Here is a 20081-nt window from a genome sequence, read left to right as displayed (position 1 = left end):
AAATTAGCTTAAAATATTTTCTAAATGTGGAGTAGACTTGGAAGAGTAAGGTGGTTAAAATCTTTCCATGTGTATTTTAAATCTCTGTTCTTAAGATATTTTCCAAATGTGTATTTTGCTTAGGTGTCATGATCTCACACCTTGATTTCCTTCACAATTCCATCTAATGGTTTCTCTTTGTGCTAAGTATCTAATACTATTCATTATGTGTGGTTAAGATCTTGCCAAGTATCCAAATAAAATTTCGCTAACCTAATTTGGACATTTCACACTGTGATTTTGAAAACACTGCGTTTAGTACATTTACCGAGATTACTATTCACTCCAAAAATAAACGTAATAAACTTAGTACTGAAAAATCCTAAATATTCAATTAAGCCTAGTGGTGTAGACTATAATGTATTCTGACACTTCTAACTATCTCAAATAATTAAAATCGCATTTCTGGCACCATAGTGAGTGATAACACTAACTATGTTGACAGGCTAAAACCTATGCGATTAGTCGATTCGTGTAAACTTACGGAATTTTCACGAGGTTCTTAAGGTCAAAAGAAATTCCACAATTGAATTTCTAGCGGGCTGTTACACTAAGCATGTGGAGGTAGATGTTCATTTCATTCGGGAGAAGGTTCTTAATAAGGATGTTGCTGTTAAGTTTCTTTCTACCTATGACCAGATTGCAGATGTTTTCACTAAGGGGCTTACCTCTTCTCGATTCCTCTTTCTCAAGGACAAGCTCATGGTTCGTCTCCCCCCAATTCGCTTGCAGGGGCATGTTAAGGAAAGTCATCATCAGCATGCTATATTGGAAGAAGAGGCAGACGTACTAAAGTGATTACAGAATAGTTTACGGGATGCTCTGCTCCTTTCCTCTTTTGGTGTTCCTTGATCTGCTGCCTCTGTTATGCTTATTTCTTTCCTTTATATTTTCTTCTCTAGTTTGTTGTTTATTCTTTCCTTGTACAGAATATATTCCTTGTACAGAATATACTGTCATCAAGCTGTAAGTGTATATATAAGTTAATATATGTTCTGGTCTGGTGATTAGAACCGATTACCATTTTATACAAATCTTTCAACAGTTACCAAATAAAGATCCAGGCAGTCAAGTTGGAGCTTTTGAAGGGTTTTTTTTTAGAGCAGTTCGAGTCCTGTCCTGGGAAAAGTCCTCATTACACCTGAGGTCACCACACCACATCGCGTGAAAACAGTTTCTGTTCAGCATATCATACTCAGGTATATATAAATACTTAGCTTCCCTTGAATTTTTGACTTAAACAACTAGATGTATTAATTACCGTAACTTGGAAGTGACGAAGAGGTCCTTCCTCTCGACTCTTGCTTCAATGGCAGCCTCAAGTCCGTGCCCAACCTGTCAGGAGACACATTTATAAATGATGTTTCCCCCTGTCTAGCCATCTATATGCAACAAAGTATGGAAAGTTTAGCGTGCAGGCAGAGATCGGAGAGAGACACAGAGAGGGATCAGAGAGACCTCCTTTTGAACTCCATATATATTGTGAACCCCGTATCTATGTGCCTGTAACCAGCCTGCAGCAAGTCTACAATTAAGGAGTACTGGTTCTAAGAAGCAGAGCATTGGATGGTGAAACATCATTTGGTTATAGCATGATAAATAATCCGTAGATCCAATAATAAAGATTATGGGCTTGATTTCATCTTCAGTCTAAAAGTTTTAAGGCAAATGTGAGTGCCAGAAAGGATAAATGTAGGCAGGAGTACATACCTCAATAATTGTAGCAAGGAAAATGCTAGCTATTTAGCCCCCTCAATGGTACCGCTCAAAATTAACACTCAGGTATTTTAATTTTTTTTACTTATTAGTTAAGGAAATAACTATTATTAAAGTTGAATATTATTAGTTAAAGATGTTAAAAAATAATTTAAACAAACTACAAATTTATACTAGCTATATACCAAGAGTTTAAGGTAAATGCTCGGCGGCTGTATAAAAACCATAGCTCTTGTTGATTTTCTGACTGTAACCTCTCGAGCCATAGCTCCATAGTCCATTCAACTTGTTGCATAAAAACCATCCTATATAGCAATCCGATCCATTTATTGAATTTATTACTTTTTTTTTTTTTTAATTCTTATTTTAAGCATTCTCTCTTTTATAATGATTTTAATTTCTATTGTGTAAGTGTAACACTTGAATACACGTCGGTGTCATTGGTGATTAATAGAACACCACACGTTAAAAAGTGCAGAGCACCACACGTTGGTACAATATCAACAGAGCTAGACTGCAACTTTGCCACCCTGATCTCCAACACAAGGTAATAAAATTATTGGAGATTGGACAGAACTTTCTACCCATTTTTCTTCCTCTCAGAAGAAAACCAGCCGAAGGGCGGGCCCCTTGGAGTTGAGGGCACCGGATACATACACCGTTCACCAATCTTCCTTCCCAAGCATTAATCATACCGTATGTTAATGTTTGGATAATGCTATCAAATAATCTGTAAATAATAATAAAATAATTTATAAATAATATTAAAATAATTAGAGTTGAGATATTTTATATAATTTTAAAAAATAAGAGAAAAAAATTAAATAAAAATATTATAAAGTTAAATTATTTTTAAAATATAATTTTTTAATATTAATTTTTAAAAAAAAAATTAAAAAAATTGAATTATTTTTTATATTTTGTTTGAAAGTTTAGAAAAGTTTTAATTGTTAGATTAAAGATTAGATGAAAAGATTGAATATTTAAAATTGAAAAATGTTTATATTCGTAATATTTAAATGTTAAGATAAAATGAGATAGGAGACTCTTGATATCCAAACCAGGCCTAAGTCTAATAGACAAGTCAAGGCATCCACCCGCATACGACGGGCATGCGAGTGATGGGCTAGGCCTTGGAATGCCAATGGACAGGTGTCGGGCTGGATATTGAGCCCACCCGAATTTCATCTGTCCACCCAGCCTTATATATACATTAGGGGTGTAATGTCCGATCCGATTATAGACAATTGAAAATCAATAGAAAATTTCCAGTAAAACTCATTGAGCATAATGAAATAAGTGCCAGAGGGCACAAGTGATTATTATAGTCTTATTCGGGAGATTTGTCTCTTTCTATTAATTAATATTTTGTGATATTAAGATTTTGCAAAGTTGTTGATTAAATATGATGGAATCTTTCTTTGATGTTCGTGTAGAGTAGTGTTTGTATATATATATATGTGTGTGTGTGTGTGGTTTGAACAAACGTATATATATATATATATATATTTTTCATAGACCCTTTGGTGTTTGTATATGTATTTTTCACAGAAGGCTACAAAAGGTCTGTGCAATGAGTTAATTCGGTTTTTTGGTTTTGTTTGATATGTAACTTTGTTAATTTGTTTGGGTTTTTGTAGGATTTTGTGAGATTTCTCTGCTTATATGCGATCTTGTTTGACTTTATTCTAAAAAATGTAGTATTAGGCAGGATGGTCAAACGGTGGTGGCACCAATCCGCTCCCCACAATCTCTATGGTAGGCAGGGGCAGGGCACCGGCCAAACTTGGCCCCCAGCTCATGCGAGTGGCAAGTGGCAAGTGGCAGTGGCTGCCCATCCGGGAGGTGCAGGTAGCACCGCTACATCATAGAGATTTGAAGGGTATCAATCATAGAGAGTTTAATCTGTAGACACTTCTTGCCAGTGGGTCATTATTCAGACATAAAATGCCAATTCAATTCAGAACCTCTACCAATCTCGTAGATAACTACTCCCCAAAGTAACCCAAGCCAGATTTAGATTGGTCCAAAGAGTGCAATTAATCACATCGACAGAATGAAAACAAAGTAACGACAACAACACGTCAACATTGGACAACACACCACACTTTCCAAACCTCAGTCACTGACCCATCGTCTCTTTGGAAGAACCTTCAATCATATCTTCCCATCATTTCTCTTTTTCTTTTCTTTTTTTCTTTTTCTGGAATGTAATATCAAATCACAGCAAAACCCTCCAAAAGCATACCAAAGGCCCAAAAAGCAACCAGGGTCCAGTCAATATCTCTCTTTCCTACTCCCACTTTTTATAACCCCAATGACACCCGCTGAATAAAAGACACCATTGAGAATCGGTTAAAAGATGGCAAACCACTAAGCAAGATCCATTTCAGGACCAGACAACCTGCAAACTTGCCTCTCACTCTGTACCAACAACTCATCCCTTTTATCAACACCTCTACCAAAAACAATAAAGGACTTTGATGGATACCCATTTTCAAGCCCATGAATCAAAGACAAAGCAAACTCCACCCTTTACCAACACCCAATGTCTTGCTCCAGACATGACTACAGATAGGGACAAACAGTTTTGTGCACTGATATAAGCAAAGTTTATCAGCTTTTCTTCTACAGTAAGCAAATATATAATAACCCCCAACTTTTTTCTTATATACATTACACTAGTACTATCAAGTAGAGTTTTTTTAAGCAAGTACACAACTCCAAAGAGAACCATTAACAGAACCCCTCAAAATTAAAGAACATAACAAAACCCAGAACAACCTTTAATATTTAATTAGCATAGGATGATGGTACTATGGCAGTGGATTTGCGCACAATGTACCGATAAGCAGCAACTTTTTTCCTCCTGGAAGCAGTGTTATCTACTGAGAACACCATTTTGCCTGCTTCACTCGATGTGAACGAGTTGTGAACTGCTTCTTCCGAGGCTGAAATCTTCCTTGGCTTCTCCACAGCAATAACGTAGCTTCCTTCTGCACTCGGTACGAACTCTGCACTGTACTCCAACTCCCAACCACCCACGACTATATCCCATGTTATCGTTGCACCCGCCTAATAACCCAACAAAAGTTCAATCAAATCCTTAACTAAATTTCTCACCTTTTGAGGTTATATACACAGGATAATTGAGCTTTGAGGTGGAGTCTTGACTGAATTTACATGGAAATTGTTCAACTTTATATTATGTTCAATTTAGAAAACTTCAATGGAAAGGAAAAAAAAATCAGTAACTTGATATAGTTAATGAACCTCAATTCCCTCGATCTGGATATTCACTTTCTCTCCGCCTTTGACGTGGAACTCGGAAGCTGGTTTTGGGGGACCGTTCTGCAAATCACTGGCTCGACTCAGTCCACCATACTGAACAGGAATATCCTCAGGCCTAATAAACCTGTCCAGAAAATGAAAACCCAGCTCAGAAAACTTTAACGCAAAGTACGGCAACGGTGAAAGTAAAAAATAATTTACAGCCCCTCGCCAAAACAATGCAAGGAACAGACTACAGTGGTACAGATAAAGAAAAACCGAGACAAGAAATGTAAAAATAGACCGGGAAACGAATAGCAGTCTAGAAAGCCCACTCTTTACGAAAAATGCTGAAGTGAAGAACCAAACGACACCGACAAAGATTACAAATGAGCATACCGGAGAATAGACAAAGAATCCGGCATATGGCATGAAGAGTACGGAATAAATATTTAAAATAAGAGCAAGGGGAGCCAATGAAAGAGACTTTACTTGTAGAGTGTCTCGGCCACATTCCCTTCCTTTGAGATTACGAACTTGCTTTTCGTTCGCTGAGTTAGAAATGGGCTGAACATCGAATACAAGACGCTGAAGTACCATGGAACATTGATAAAAACCTGAGCCCAAAAACGTAGCACGAGAGATCAGTCTTCAGAAGATTGATAAAAAGCCCCAAACCCACATCAAATGCTTTAAATTCATCAGGAAATTAAATAGGAATGCTACCTTGCGAGCTACCATCTCGGGATAGTTATCTTGAAACAAAGAGAGGATGTGATTAGAAGCGACCCTGAGCTCTCTCTTGGGCATGTCCTTGAGATCAGTGACCTGGATGATAGAGTTAACCGCACCGGGCTTAAAATGCAGAAGGTTGATCCCTCTCTCAAGCACCTGAACCCTCCACCTCAAGAACTTCTGAAGTTTCTCGTCGTCCCCAAAGATCCTCTCGTACATATCCTTGTCTCTGAAAACCCCGTAAGCATTGTAACAAACAGGGTGTCCCTCCCGGTCGTAACCATGCATGTAGGCCACCACACCCTCAAGCTCCTTGAATCCCAGCTCCTCCTCTAACACACTATCCGCTCCAAACTCTCTCCTCCAAGACAAGCACTTCAGCAACATGTTGAGCGCGTCCGAGACCCTGAAGTCTCTTGCTCGCAGAAACTTCAAGAGAACCACATCTGCCTTCTCGTCACCTCCCAACAGAGGAATGCCCCACATTGAGGCGTCCGAAGCATCAGAAGCCAAGAGCTTGTCCTTGAGCTCTTGCAGAGCTTTCTTTTCAGAGGACTTGAGGTTGGAAATGAAGTAGGTGTCCTCTTTGAAGGAAGAAGAGCGAAGCGTGGCGGCCTCCATGAGTGTGGTTACGAAGCTTTTTTTGTAGGGTTTAGGGGATACCTCTGGGAGGTCCTGGAGTGGGGTATTTTGGATGGAGATGGGTGATGGGGTTTCCATTAATGGGGTTTTGAGCAGGACCCAAAAGATTGTGTTCGCAATAATAATGCAAGGTGGGGGGTGGGGAAGGAAACCGGCGAACTTTGGCAAATACTTGAGTGTAAATTAAGGTTTTTCGGGGCTCAGAAGAAGCTCCGCTTTGATTCTATGTAAAAGGACACAGCTTTTCTCTATACTGAGAATGCGAAAGGGACGGCCAACAGAGGTAGGAAATAAACAAGCAAACGGAGTAGTGGAGGACAGACGAGCGCAGAAAGAGAGATTTAAGCCGCGATTCTAGTTTGAAGTTTAAACTCCCCCAAAAGTGGCTTGAAAAATCAAACGCCACGGAGAAAGGACAACATTTTGAAGGTGAGAGAAGTGCGGTTCCACTCCCCACACGCGCTGTCGTAAAGCCACCGTTGATTAAATTTATTATCTCTTACATTTACATTAAAAATTCTTTTATAATTGTTTCTGATGCTATCAATTTTGTTAACAAAATTGATTAATCAATTTTAATTTATAACACATTTAAAAAGTTTATATGTTTAATCATTATGTGAAAAACTTTAATCAAATCAAAGACCAGAATCCCAATGAACATCTAGAGTTCGACATCTTTGCACAATAATTCTTTAAACTCATCCAATACTGGGGTGACACTTGTTATTTTGATAATAGTTGAAGATAAAATAATATTAAATATAGTTATAGAGTATATAATTTTTACATATTATCTTTAAAAAAATAAAATATCTATTAAAAATTGAATCTATTCTTATAAGTTTTTCATATATACTTATTATTTTAAAAACAAATAATATATGAGACTTCACGCTTGAAACTTGCCACACATTTCTCATCCAAAGAAATCAGTAATTCTTAAAAATAAGAATAATAAAAAACAAAATTTACAGTTTTAATATAAATCTCGCATACTCTCTTTAAAAAAATAAGATAAATGTATAGAAAAATTTTATTTATATAATATTTTTTTTTATTTTTTAAATTTTTTTTTTCTTATCAAATATGTGATATATAGATTATGAGTATAAGAATTTAATTATTTTTAAAAAAATAAAACTACAACAATTTATAAAAATAAAAATAAAATAAAAAATTATGTGACGTTTGATACGTAGAACTTATGAATTTATGAATAGTAAAGTTCAAATGTATAATACAAATAAAAAAATTATTTTTTAAATAATATAGTTTTAGCCAACAATCTATGTTCGTTTCTTTTTCAATTTTCTGACATCATGTGGGACCCTTTCAGTTCTCTGTAACACGCCTCCCCTAACTCGAACTTGGAGCTACAAAGTAAAATGGTCCAAAGAAAACAACGTAGAAGAGAAACATCTGACAAAGTAAACCTCAAGTTATTAAAATAAATAAATAAACTGGATTATCTGAAATCATTAACACGCTGATGTTCTTCCAGTAAGTGCTTTCTGTTCGGTTCGTGGTCCAGTTTGTTAAAGCTTTTGTCGCAATGCGGGGAAAAGAAAGTGACTTTAGTCAAGCTTAATCATGTTAATGCCCTAATTTTCTTTCTTGCAGATTACTCTCATAGTGGAGTCTGATCTTTTAAACAGAGTGTGCGGAACATTTTGATGGGATTCTTGCTTACAACACAATAGAATCTATGGGGACGATAGGTGGAATTCGTATAGTTTCTTATGATTTTCTCGGGAATCAAACAGAGGACAAATGGACATGAAAAGCATAAAATGGACAATTTTGTATCATTTGTTGGAATGTGAAGTATGTGCAGTGATGAGCCTCCTGAAAAAACTTGCTCGTGGACAAAAAACCTTTTGTCCTTTTGATTTCCTTTGGTTTTTGGCTCTAAACCCACCCATGAACCGAAAGCTGAAAAATAAACATCCCTACAAAACTTGACACTGATCTTATCCAGGATGCATGCCATGCAGCAAAATTGAGATTGTCTGCGCCACTATTCTAATATTTAACATATTGGACTTTAAAATTAGTTTTTTGAGATTGAGAATATCAAAACATGGACTTTAGAAACATTGAAGGGGACCTTTCGGCCCCACTTTTGAGGAAAAGCTGGAATATTTGCATTGGATTCTAAAATCAAAGAAAAAAAAGACATTAGTTTTGTGTGAGTAAGGAATTCATGGGAACTTTTGGGGATCCGACCAAAGGTAATTAGGCATGATTCATGTGCTTAAGATAGGACCCATAAAAATCATTTGATCCACCTAAGCTATTCAGCCTTTTCCTCCTAAATCTCTCATAAGTCGGTCAATAGGACTCAATAAGGAACCTTCAGCAGAAAGTAAAAAATGGGAGTTTATTTCAAATTTTGGAGGAGGCTTTTAACGGTCATGAATGAGCGAGCATTCTTAGCAATTATTTTTTCTAAATATTTTCTGTAATTTAAATTGAGTTAGATACCACGAGTGAGTTTTACAGTATAAATCAAATATTATAGAATCACCAAATATATTTACATGAAAGTCTGATCTCATTCTCACACACAGGTATCCTCAAAGTACTATTGCGTTAACCACTGCCGAATGGGTCATTTATGGCCTTTTGAATGGGAACTGGTGTCAGGAATGGGCGATAACAAAATGTCAAGTACAGGTTTAGGTTTCACACACATGGGAACTCGCAAAAGTTTAGTGTTTAAAACTTTAAACAGACGATTATCAAAGTTTTTCTTCCTTCAAACTTTTCTTGGTTTTAACCAAATCACTTTTGACTCGACCACAAACTTCACTTGATCCCCTTTAATCATCAATCTTTAGAAAGGTTTGAAGTGTCCTAATTATACTTCTTTTTTGCTGGGGTTCCCCAACCACAATCCTTCACATTTTGCGTGTAATGTATATTCCTATCACACAAAGAAATACATTTTTCAAAAGTTGTGTTCTTTCATGTAAATTTGGATTCCTCTTTTTACCTTGTTTAACTTTTCTGACATGAAGAAATGTGGGTAATAAATGTTGATGGAATTGGACCCCTTCAAACTTTAGACTAATTCCCGTGTCATGTTTTAGAGAGAATTGTCACTTTCGAAAGATCTGCAATGGAAAATGCAGTTAATTTTCTCATTATTTCAAGTTTTGGCTTGGCTAATAAACATATGTGCAGCTTTCTTATCCATTATAGCAACAAAAGAACAGAAGTTATGAATGCAAAGTCATTTGGTCAGGCATACATTGAAGTTCTGTGGGGATAGCCCTATTTGACTGCAATCTAGTCACCAAAATTGCAAGCATCTCCTGATCCCTCCAAAAAGAGAATGCCAAGAAAGAAAAAGGTTATCAGAGAAATGATCTATCCCTCCCACACCACCACGCTTCTTTTTTTAAGATTTTGTCGCATCTCTCAAATGTATTTCAGAATGTAAAACAAAGAACAAACCAACAGTAGTCAATTATATGTGTGTATATATATACAGATATGCTTGTAAACTAAAGAGATACTCTGCCGTCTGAAAGGAATCTGCTACTTTCCCCAGGGGAAAACAATAGCCAAGGCCTGCTTGAGAATCTTCCAAGAATATGATATTTCTAACGACCACCTTTATGTCCCACCATAACGACTAAACTCAACAACATGTAGGGAGTACAGCTCATGTAGGATCAGAAGTGTCATGATTTTGGGCAGGGGAAAACCAAGGAAAGTAATAAAAGCTTTATCTTTTTCACCGTTTGTTTGTTTGCTAAGTGGATTAAAGTTGTCGATCTCGAAACAAGATAGATACCACATCAGTTTCTTAGCCAACCATAAATTCATAATTTACCCATCTTATATTGTTGAAAACCAGAAATGAAATGCAGCCCCAGCCAGCGGCGGAGTTAGAAATTTACTCTAAACAAAATTAGAATAATATATATAAAATATTCTTTTTTATTTTTATATAATTTTTTTACGATATATAATAATCTGATAAGAAGATTTACAATAAAAATAAAATAAATTTAATATAATTTATGTATCAAAAAAATATTTGATATCAAAAATAATATATCATTAAAATAATATAAAGACAGTCATAATAATATATTAAATAAAAGAAATATAAAGTGTCTAAAATTTTAATTTGAATTCTTTTAAACAAACAAAACCATCAAGTATTGAATCTAAATCAAAATCCTTAACTATTTTTCTTTCAATATAAATAATGGAAAGAGGTTAGAAATACTATTGCTTATAGTTAGAATTTTTTTTAATTTTATTTATAATAAAAATATGTATTTTATTTTATATATGATGTATTTTATTTATTTCATTTTTATATCTGATTAAATTTTATGAAAGAGCCAAAATAATTTTTAAAATAAGAGCTAATACATAAAAAATTAATATTATTTTATTAAATAAAAAAATAACATATATATATTTTTCACATTTCACATAAATTTCCAAATAACAATTGATCTTAAATTCTTAATGAGTAGTACTCAAGGGCACATGCCACCATTTAGGCTAAACTGATGTGAAATCGGGACAAATACATGAGCAACCTGCATGTGCTGACCAAACCTGAGATCCGACAATAATTAGAGAATACAATCCATCTTAAAAGATACATGTGCTGACCAATGATTACACCAGCATGATTCATCGTCTTAGAAAATTATATTAATCTCACGTTGTAATGACAACGATATATTCGTCTCTGTCAGCTAATTGAGTGATCTCTCAACAAACCATTTGTACCTTATATCGATCTAATATGGCGAGTTTATTCTTTCTAGTTTCTAAAACAATCTCTCTCTCTCTCTCTCTCTCTCTCTCTCTCTCTCTCTCTCCCCCCAAAATTCCAGCAACTACTTTCATTCAGTCTCGATCTTGACCCATCCTTTGCCTTTGGACTTTAAGGTTACTATCAACTTAATTTAATTTAATTTTAAGTTAAAGTTTATATTTAAACACATAATTTTTAAATTATTAAATTAATCTCCATTTAAAATCTCTTTATATATAGAATTTATAATTTTTTTTAATTCAATACTTCTTTACACGTAGATTTGTAATCTTTTTTAAGTTCACATAAATAATTTTAAACTCATTTAAATATTCAAACACATCTAAATTTATTTTAGATGTATTTTATAAAACTCACTCTACCATCTTAACTCACTATTATTCATAACTTCGTTTAACATCCAAACGCAACATAAAATTCAGTTATTTGGACCGAGGGAGCCCAAAGTTCAGCTTTCTTTTTCATGCATCATTTTTTCAACCAGATTCAACTGTTGAGTTATACAATGAACAAACTCTACGAGGACAAATTAAGAAGACACTCAACCAAAAATCCATGCATGCATGCATATCAATTATCAAAGATGATGCTGCCTTTTGATGTCTATGGCTATAAAGAGTCAAAGACTTGGTAAAAGATCGTGCATAACCCAATTGGCACACAAAATCCATGTTGCTATGATTGCTACAAAAACCCATCACAATAGCTGAGGAGTAGGAGGCAGGAGGATCCTTGAACAGAGACCATCACAATATATGTAGTTTACAGATCTTTTGGTCAAAGATCACGAATGTGAGACAGATGCCAAGCAGCATTAGGAAGCTTGTGGAATGGAGTAGCTTGACTTTCAGGCCTTGAAGCTTTTAATATGGTTCTGTACTGCATTGAGGTTTCTCTGAACAATGTCACGTTGCCTTGATGGACAGGAAAATATCGACTTACGCAACGTACGTACTACTGCTTATTATTAAGAACTTGTCAGTATGGTAACTGCCATGTTTCTGTGAAAGCATTGCTGAAATTTTGAAAAGGCTACGCCAACCGTTTCAACATCCCGCTTGATCCATCTCGCTTGACGTGGCAACTCAACTTAATTTAATTTATTTTATTTAATTATTATAATTTTTTTAACATATAATAAAAATATAATAAATAATTTAATTTTTTTAATTTTAGTTTAAAATTTTAAAATAATAATAATATTAAAAAATAATATTATAAACTTTTAATCTCAACTTATTTTAACTTAACCTACCATCCAAACCGGGTTAATATAGATTAAAAAATTTATCCTTCTTCAACCTCCCTCCCAAAAACGTGAAGCAGCCCTCTGAAGAAACCTCTTTTCTGAAAATGTGAAATAGTTTTTTCCTCTCTTTCTTGTTTCCCTCTCTCTCTCCCAAAAACGTAATTAAAGTCGAGACCGTTCAAATGATTCATTTCCAATATCCCAGAATTTGACCCTTACACTTGTATTTTTAATAAAGCTGGTTTCACATGAGCATTAATTTCAATACTGAGTTTGCATCAAAGCCCTACATGCCAAACCCTTCATAAATCTCAACCCGCTTCAGTGAATTGTTTGAGATCACGTCAGAAAGCTTAGAATTTTTCTTTTGGGTTTCTGGGTTTTGGACCAATTTAAAAACTCAATTGAAGGTGATGGTGTACTTGAATACTTCTTAAGAAGGAACTAATTGAACATTTTTTAGTAATATCTCCTACTTCTGTTTCATGACTTTGATCCATTTGATGGATTCTTCGAAACAATAGACACCAACCGCAGCATGCCTTTGATTTGTATGTAGTAAGTAAAATTTTTTTGATTCTTGCATGGTTGCTGACAAAATGCTGGAACATAACAGAAATATGTATTTTGTTATCAAAAAATCATTATGCTTCAATCGACTAGGCCTTGTACTGAAAAAAAATGTAGAGAGATGAAATCCAAGGAGAGCGAATCTATAATGGGTTGGAGGGGAGAAATGGGTTGAAGGGGAAGACGAAATGGGAAAAAAGAAAAAGGGGAAGCAAAAACGAAAAGAAAAAAAATTGCAAAGAGTGAAATGGAATGGGGATTCGGCAAGATGAAATGGAATGGTGAAGACGACATGGGAAGGGACAAAAAAAAAAAAAAAGCATAACACGTCAGGCGGGATGACAAAGGACTAATTTGGCATCCGCCTCGCATTAAAGTGTGGGATATTAAAGTCAAGTTATTTAATTATTATAAATTTTTTAAATTATTAAATAAAATATAATAATTAATTTAATTTTTTTAAAATTTTAAAATAATATTTTATTTAATTTTTAACTTTTAATTTTCTTCTTGTCTCGACTCTCATCTGAATATTTTCTCATGATCATATTTTTAAGATATTTTCAAACTATTTATAAATTATTTATTATTATTTTATTATTATTTATATATTCTTACTTTTAAATATTTTATTTTTATTTTTATTTTTATTTTTTTATTGCTAGAAATAAAGTCACGGGACTCAGAACTGTTTCCATTCTAACGTTAGTCGACGACAATAACAACAACTGAGTAACAAATAATGATTTTTGTTTCTTGCACTAAAATCTTGCAGATAAAAAAAATAAATACATAAAAAAATCTTGACATTTACGATTCGACTTGTGGTCACAAAGAAGAGAAAATAATGAAAACGACAAAGGTCGTTAAAGGATTGAAAAATCTGATATAGATTTTTTATATCATATATATCTATTTAATTAATATATAATTTATTATTTTTTTATATTTTAATTTTTAATTATATGTATTTAAATAAAAAATAAAATGACAAAGAGAAAAACGATTCAAACTAGTTATAGTATAAACGATAAGTTTACACCGTACAATGAAAAAAAACACGTAAGAAATTCATTTTACTTACTGTGAGTGTAACTGTGGAATATTACCTTCTGTCTCATTCTCCACAATCCTTTATTCAGTCGTTCATTTTCTTTTCTCTAGATTTCTTTTTCCTTTCAATCTCTTTTTATCATCTCCAGTTTTGATGAATCTTCCCTCCAGCCAAATGGGTTCTTCTCTCTCTCTCTCTTTCTCTCTCCCAAGTGTAAAAAAATCGATTTTGTTGGTTAATTTCTATAAGTGGTTAATCTTCTTCTCCCTCTAGCATGTCTAGTCTTCGTCTGTCCCTTCCTAATCTCTGTTGATTATGGAAGTGTTACAATTGCCTTCTTTTATTCGAAGTGGCGCCCGAGTTCACTCAATAATGATAAAGAAAATAACAATATCCATGTAATATACCTATAAAAAAAAATTTTCCTTATGTATTGTGTTTGATTTGGCCAATAATTAATAGTCAATACTTTTTTTGTCATATATGGAATAAAATCTACGTACTAACCCATCAAGTTGAGTGGGGAGAGAGAGAGAGAGGTGAGGGGAGAAACACGTGAATCGGGGAGGGAGAGAAACCCAACACTTCCTTCACATTTTTCTCCTACAATCAATTTTATTTTATATTCTCTAAAATTCATACCTGTCAGACTATGATTGAATGGTGTAAAACTCTCTTTTATGCCTCAACCTGCACCTAGGCGCTCCCAATAACAAATTCAGAAAATCTACATAGCAGCCTCATACTTTTTCACATTATTAAAAAATGTGAATTTACTATTTTATCCTTTATTATTTTATACTGGTATGTTGGATATGAAACTGATGTGTAGTAGTGCTCTAACAAATTACATACAGGTTAGGTGAAGACGTGTATATAAAACTTTCTTGTAGCATTTATTAGAAGAGATTGATAAAATTTGGAAATTATTTTGGTTTTAGAGTTATCAGAATCAGATGGCTCTTTTAAATTTTTGAGGTACAAAAATAAATTTAATAACTAGTTTAATAACAACATAAAAAGGGTTCTCAACTTTAGGGATAAAAGGTGGAAAATATTAAATGTATTTAAAAAAAAAAAAAACTTATTTCTTCACATATCAATTATTAATATGTTAAAAATCATAAAATTTGAAATTCAAAATTTAATTAAAAAAACTAACAAATTGAGTGTTGTAAGTAAAATTATAAGTAGACCTATGCAAAATACCTACTAGGCCGCTCAACCTACACAACCCAATTGGGTCAAACCCGCTAAAATCGGGTTGGGTACATGTCAAACCCTGTTGGGTCGAACCTGCTCAACCTGCACAACTCGGCTGTGTTGCTTGCTGTAATGTCTAGGCCCCCCTAATCCCTCTTCCCTTCAAAACCCACCGTCTTTATAGTCTCTTTTTTTCTTATGCAAACTACCTAAATCTTGCAGATCCAGTAAGAGAAGCTCAAATTGAAGTGCAAGACATGGATTTGGGACCACACGGAGAAGGGTTTTCCTGTGACGAAGCTCATGAGTAGATGGTGAGAGGTAAGCTCCATTTCTCTTATTACTCTTCCTCCACCCCCTACGAAATTGCTTCCAATGCCAATAAACTTCATGAGCTATTGATAGACTCGTCCCCAAGAAATAAGAATGACGATGTCAGACATGGGGACTCCCAGGACGATGGTGTTGGTGTTGGGAGCACTACTACTGGTCGAGGAATCAATATCATGGAGAGAGAGCATATGTTTGATAAGGTTGTGACTTCAAGCGATGTAGGCAAACTCAATCGCCTAGTTATCCCAAAGCAACACGTCGAAAAATACTTCCCGCTGGACTCCTCCACCAACGAAAAGGGACTCCTTCTCAACTTCGAGGATCGAAACGAAATTCTGCAAATGAACATTTCGAAAGCAGAGTAAAGAACGAGTTTGACCCGACCCATATTTTTTAGGTCGGGTCGATCCGCATTTGTGAGACTTTTCCTGTCGGTCAGGTCGAGTCGGACCAAAATCTGGATGGGTCGGATTGCTGTGCAGGTCTAATTATAAGTACATGTAACACTACTCTTTTCAAAATTTTAAATATTAAAAATGAAACTAAGGCTTGCAATGTCACTATGTATTGCAGACCATGTAAAAGTGTGAGTATCGCTAGCATTACTCTGAACGATGCTACTATGCCGTTCAACGTGTACAGTGTATTGTTGGACATGTTCTATAGTGCATTTGTATTTTGTATTTTATTATTTTTTCCTTCAAATATTTTTAAAAAATTGTAAAAAAAAATACATAAATTCACAAATAATCGCTTTCTTAATTATTAAAAAACTTCAAATAGTCTAGTGGTCAAACTGAGGGAATAAACTCAGGTGGTGTAGTATCATTTTCCTTTTATGTGACACATGTTCGCCATGGACCACACCTCCCATTTTTTTTTTTTGAAATTTTAAAATACTCTATAAATTTATTTATAATTTTATAAATATAGAGTATGGCTCTCCAAAAAATTTATAATCTCTATATATTTTTTGAAATTTCAATATATCTAGAAATGTTATTCTCTAATTTTTTTTCTATAATTCTAATTTTGTATATTTAGATTATTTATTTTTAAAGGTGTGACTTCACTAAAATTAATTTAAATTAAGTTTAAGAGAAATAATATATTATATTATTTTAAAAAATCATAATATTATTAAAACATACTTATTTAATTATTAAATAAAATAATAATAATAAATTCTCAACTGAAACCCCCAGCTGAAACTACCGAAGGAAGACTGGAAGAGTAGTATTTTTTAATATAAATATTATTTGAACTGATTGATTGATTTGGGAACTTGCCACCCTCAGTCCATTTGGAGTTTCTAGGTGGCTTAAAGCTAAGATTTAAGTTCTGTTTAGTTATATACATGACATGAGATAAGATAAAATAAAATATTTTAAATAATAATAAATAAAATATTATTATAATATAATTTTTTAATATTAATTTTATATTAGAATTTGAAAAAATTAAATTGTTTATTATATTTTGTATGAAAATTTAAAAAATTTATAATAATGAATTGAGATGAGATTTTTGATTTTGAGTAACTAATCTGGGCTTATAAATTAAAAAGAGATTAAAAAATTATAAGAATATAACTACAAATTATTTTTCATATAAATCATCGACTTTAAATAATTTTTCTTATATTTTTACTTTGGACTCGATATTAAAAAGCTCAATATTATATAACAAAAAACTTTAGAATCCATATTAATAAATTTATTATTTTTCCTAAACTTTTTTTTTAATTTTAATTTTAGACATGCCACATCCTTGAAAATAGATAATATATAAAAATTAAACAAAATTTTGGGACTATAAGAAAAAAAATTGGAGAAAGGCATTTATTAGTATATTGAAAATTTAGAAGATTTTAGAAAGCATATAGAGATTATAAATTTTTTGAAAGGGTCATTTTCTATATTTATAGAATTATGTATAAAATTTAGAAAATATTTTAGATTTTCAAGAAGTTTTGGGGGATGCCATGGTCTCCATGAGCATACGCCACTGCATAATATATAAATATATTTATATCGGAGATTATTATTTTTCATGTATTATTTTATCTATTTATATTTAAATTATAAAAAAGATTTTAAAGCAGTAAATAACATAAAATAATCATCCACCCTTCGAAATTGAAATAAGATGTTGCAACCCTCTCTTCATTCAGCATTGGGCCCTACTCTTAAACGGGAGTAATACCGAACTCTTGCTTCTTCCAAATAAACAGCATTTTGTTCACATGAGATTATTGGGCCCTCATCTTATATATGGAAGTGTTTAACGGCCCATGAGAGCTTCTTTTTCCTTCGGTTTTGTTAAAATATCTTCGACCCATTAATATTTTCAATATTTATAAGTCGAAAATTAGATCAATCTAACAAATAAACTGAAACAGGAGACAGCTTAAGGGAATCCATGTAAAATGCCAACTTACGTATTACTAATCCAATTTTTACATAATATTTTAATTAATATTATAAAATCACCACTTACCTTATAAATTTCAACAAATAAAAACTCATTGAGAAATAATTATTGTATGCTTCATCAAAAACCCTAGTGCCGCCACTCTCTCTCTCTTAAACTCTTTCTTAGAAATCTTCCAAATAGTTGGAGGAGCCTTCTCCTCCTCCTCATTTCTCTTTCTCCCTCTCATTCCCTCATTTTTCTTCTTTTCTTATTTTATTTGTTTTCTTCAATGTTGAAAAGACGGATCTACAGTTCCTGAGCACCTCTTATGAGGCATGAGCAGCATAAGATGTCTCATAAGCCAATCGTTGGGAAGATAGTGACGGATTACCGAATCAAATCATTCAGATATGACTTTTATAGCTGATTTTAAAATCTATTGAAGTAGATCTAAACTGTAATTTGTCATTTTTACATTTATATTTTTGCTTTTATTGTTGTTTCATTTTGTTTATTTAAAAAAAAAAAACACAGAGATTGTCTCTTTGACCTTTTTTCCATAGAAGTTAAGTCCCCTACTCCTACGGAGGATGAGGCACGAGTCTTTATTTCAGTCAAAGTGCTGTCAGAAAATACATAGGGCAAAAAAGGACCATTTTTATGTAATCTCGAATCCGGTTCATATATATACCATTCATGCATGGTTCATTCATAACCCCCGTTTGATGCACTAGTCACTACTGTCAATAAATCATGTAGAATTTTGTTACATATGAGTAGGTAGGTGTGTTATGTTAAATATTTTAACATGAACATTAATAAACGGATCTTCGATTTCATATGATCCACAATAATAAACAGTAATAAATAAATGCGTACCTTTCTCCATCAGTTTGATGAAGAATTAAATCTGGATATGAGAGAAGGATCACCCTAGCAATTTCGCCTCACAAGTGTCTCACGATGGCAAAAGGCACTCTAATGTTGTAGGTGAGAACCCTTTAATCCCTCAGTACTATTTATAAATTTCTGACCATCAAGAAATCTAAGAGTTTGTATCTGACTATAACTAGAGATAGAGTTTTAATCTTATCTCTTAGGATTTTTGTTATCCCATTATCACTCATCTTTAATCTGATAGACTTGAGCTATTTCAAATTCTATTAAGATGGGTGTGTGGGACATAAAGTTTAAATAAAACTCTTACATTCTCCCACTTGGCCCATACGCCCATAAAATAATATTTTCCGTTCATGGGTTTATTACAGGAAATTAACCATACTGCGTAAATTCATTTCCTGAAACTTTCATAGCTCAAAGTACGTTACATGAGTTCTGTAATATCAATGTTAAATCAACTACTGATACGAGTCATGGCGGTCCTTTGTTATATAATCAACAAATTCCCTTCCATGTACCACAACACCAACAACCAATTTTACATGATCTTTAATTGGGATAATTAAGGCTAATATCGTAATGCCTTGGGTTCCAATTCATGTCTGTTGCAGACATTATCTTGTCACCATTCTTCCAAACCATTCAATGTACAAAGAATTGGAAAGACAATAAAACAGAAACAAAACAACCATAATAGATATCATTAAGTGTCCAAAAACAAAATAAAAGATCTACGAGCTCAATAACATGTTTACATCATAAGACTCATTCTGTCAACATGTTCTTTAAACTATTTCGCTACTAGACCCTTTGTTAATGGGTCTGCTATCATAAGCGTAGTACTAATATGTTCTATGGACACTGTCTGTTTCTGTACTTCCTCCTTGACACTTAGGTATTTGAGCTCCATGTGTTTAGCACCTTTAGAATACCTATCATTTTTGGAGAAAAAAACTGCAGAGGAATTATCACAATAAATTCTCAGCGGTCTTTCTATTGAGTCAACAACTCCAAGCCCTGAGATAAAGTTCCTCAGCCATAAACCATGCACTGTGGCCTCAAAGCATGCCACAAACTCAGCCTCCATTGTTGATGAAGCAGTGATAGTTTGCTTCATACTTTTCCATGAGATCGCTCCACCG

General features: G+C 33.4%; 1 protein-coding gene across 1 annotated transcript; it reads right to left on the bottom strand.

Annotated features, from left to right (window-relative positions):
* Positions 1-4353: 4353 nt before the first annotated feature.
* On the bottom strand, positions 4354-6842 carry LOC122277532 (patellin-6-like). The gene is made up of 4 exons (XM_043087544.1): positions 5752-6842; positions 5518-5642; positions 5029-5170; positions 4354-4830 (listed from the first exon to the last, which is right to left on the bottom strand). Exons 1-4 carry the CDS (start codon positions 6478-6480, stop codon positions 4549-4551), a joined length of 1278 nt encoding a protein of 425 aa, XP_042943478.1. The 5' UTR covers positions 6481-6842; the 3' UTR covers positions 4354-4548.
* Positions 6843-20081: the final 13239 nt, after the last annotated feature.

The sequence above is a fragment of the Carya illinoinensis genome, chromosome 9 (assembly GCF_018687715.1).
Source record: "Carya illinoinensis cultivar Pawnee chromosome 9, C.illinoinensisPawnee_v1, whole genome shotgun sequence".
Lineage (NCBI taxonomy): Eukaryota > Viridiplantae > Streptophyta > Magnoliopsida > Fagales > Juglandaceae > Carya > Carya illinoinensis.
Note: the sequence above shows the minus strand (reverse complement) of the source record. Positions and strands in the feature narration are given on the sequence as shown.

Bases quoted from the DNA above. Each gene is read 5' to 3' on its own strand.
- LOC122277532 (XM_043087544.1), bottom strand. From the start codon at position 6,480: ATGGAAACCCCATCACCCATCTCCATCCAAAATACCCCACTCCAGGAC. The intron at 5,643-5,751 runs GTAGCATTCCTA...TTTTGGGCTCAG, and splicing joins CCGAGATGGTAGCTCGCAAG to GTTTTTATCAATGTTCCATG. The intron at 5,171-5,517 runs GTAAAGTCTCTT...TTTTCTGGACAG, and splicing joins GTGGCCGAGACACTCTACAA to GTTTATTAGGCCTGAGGATA.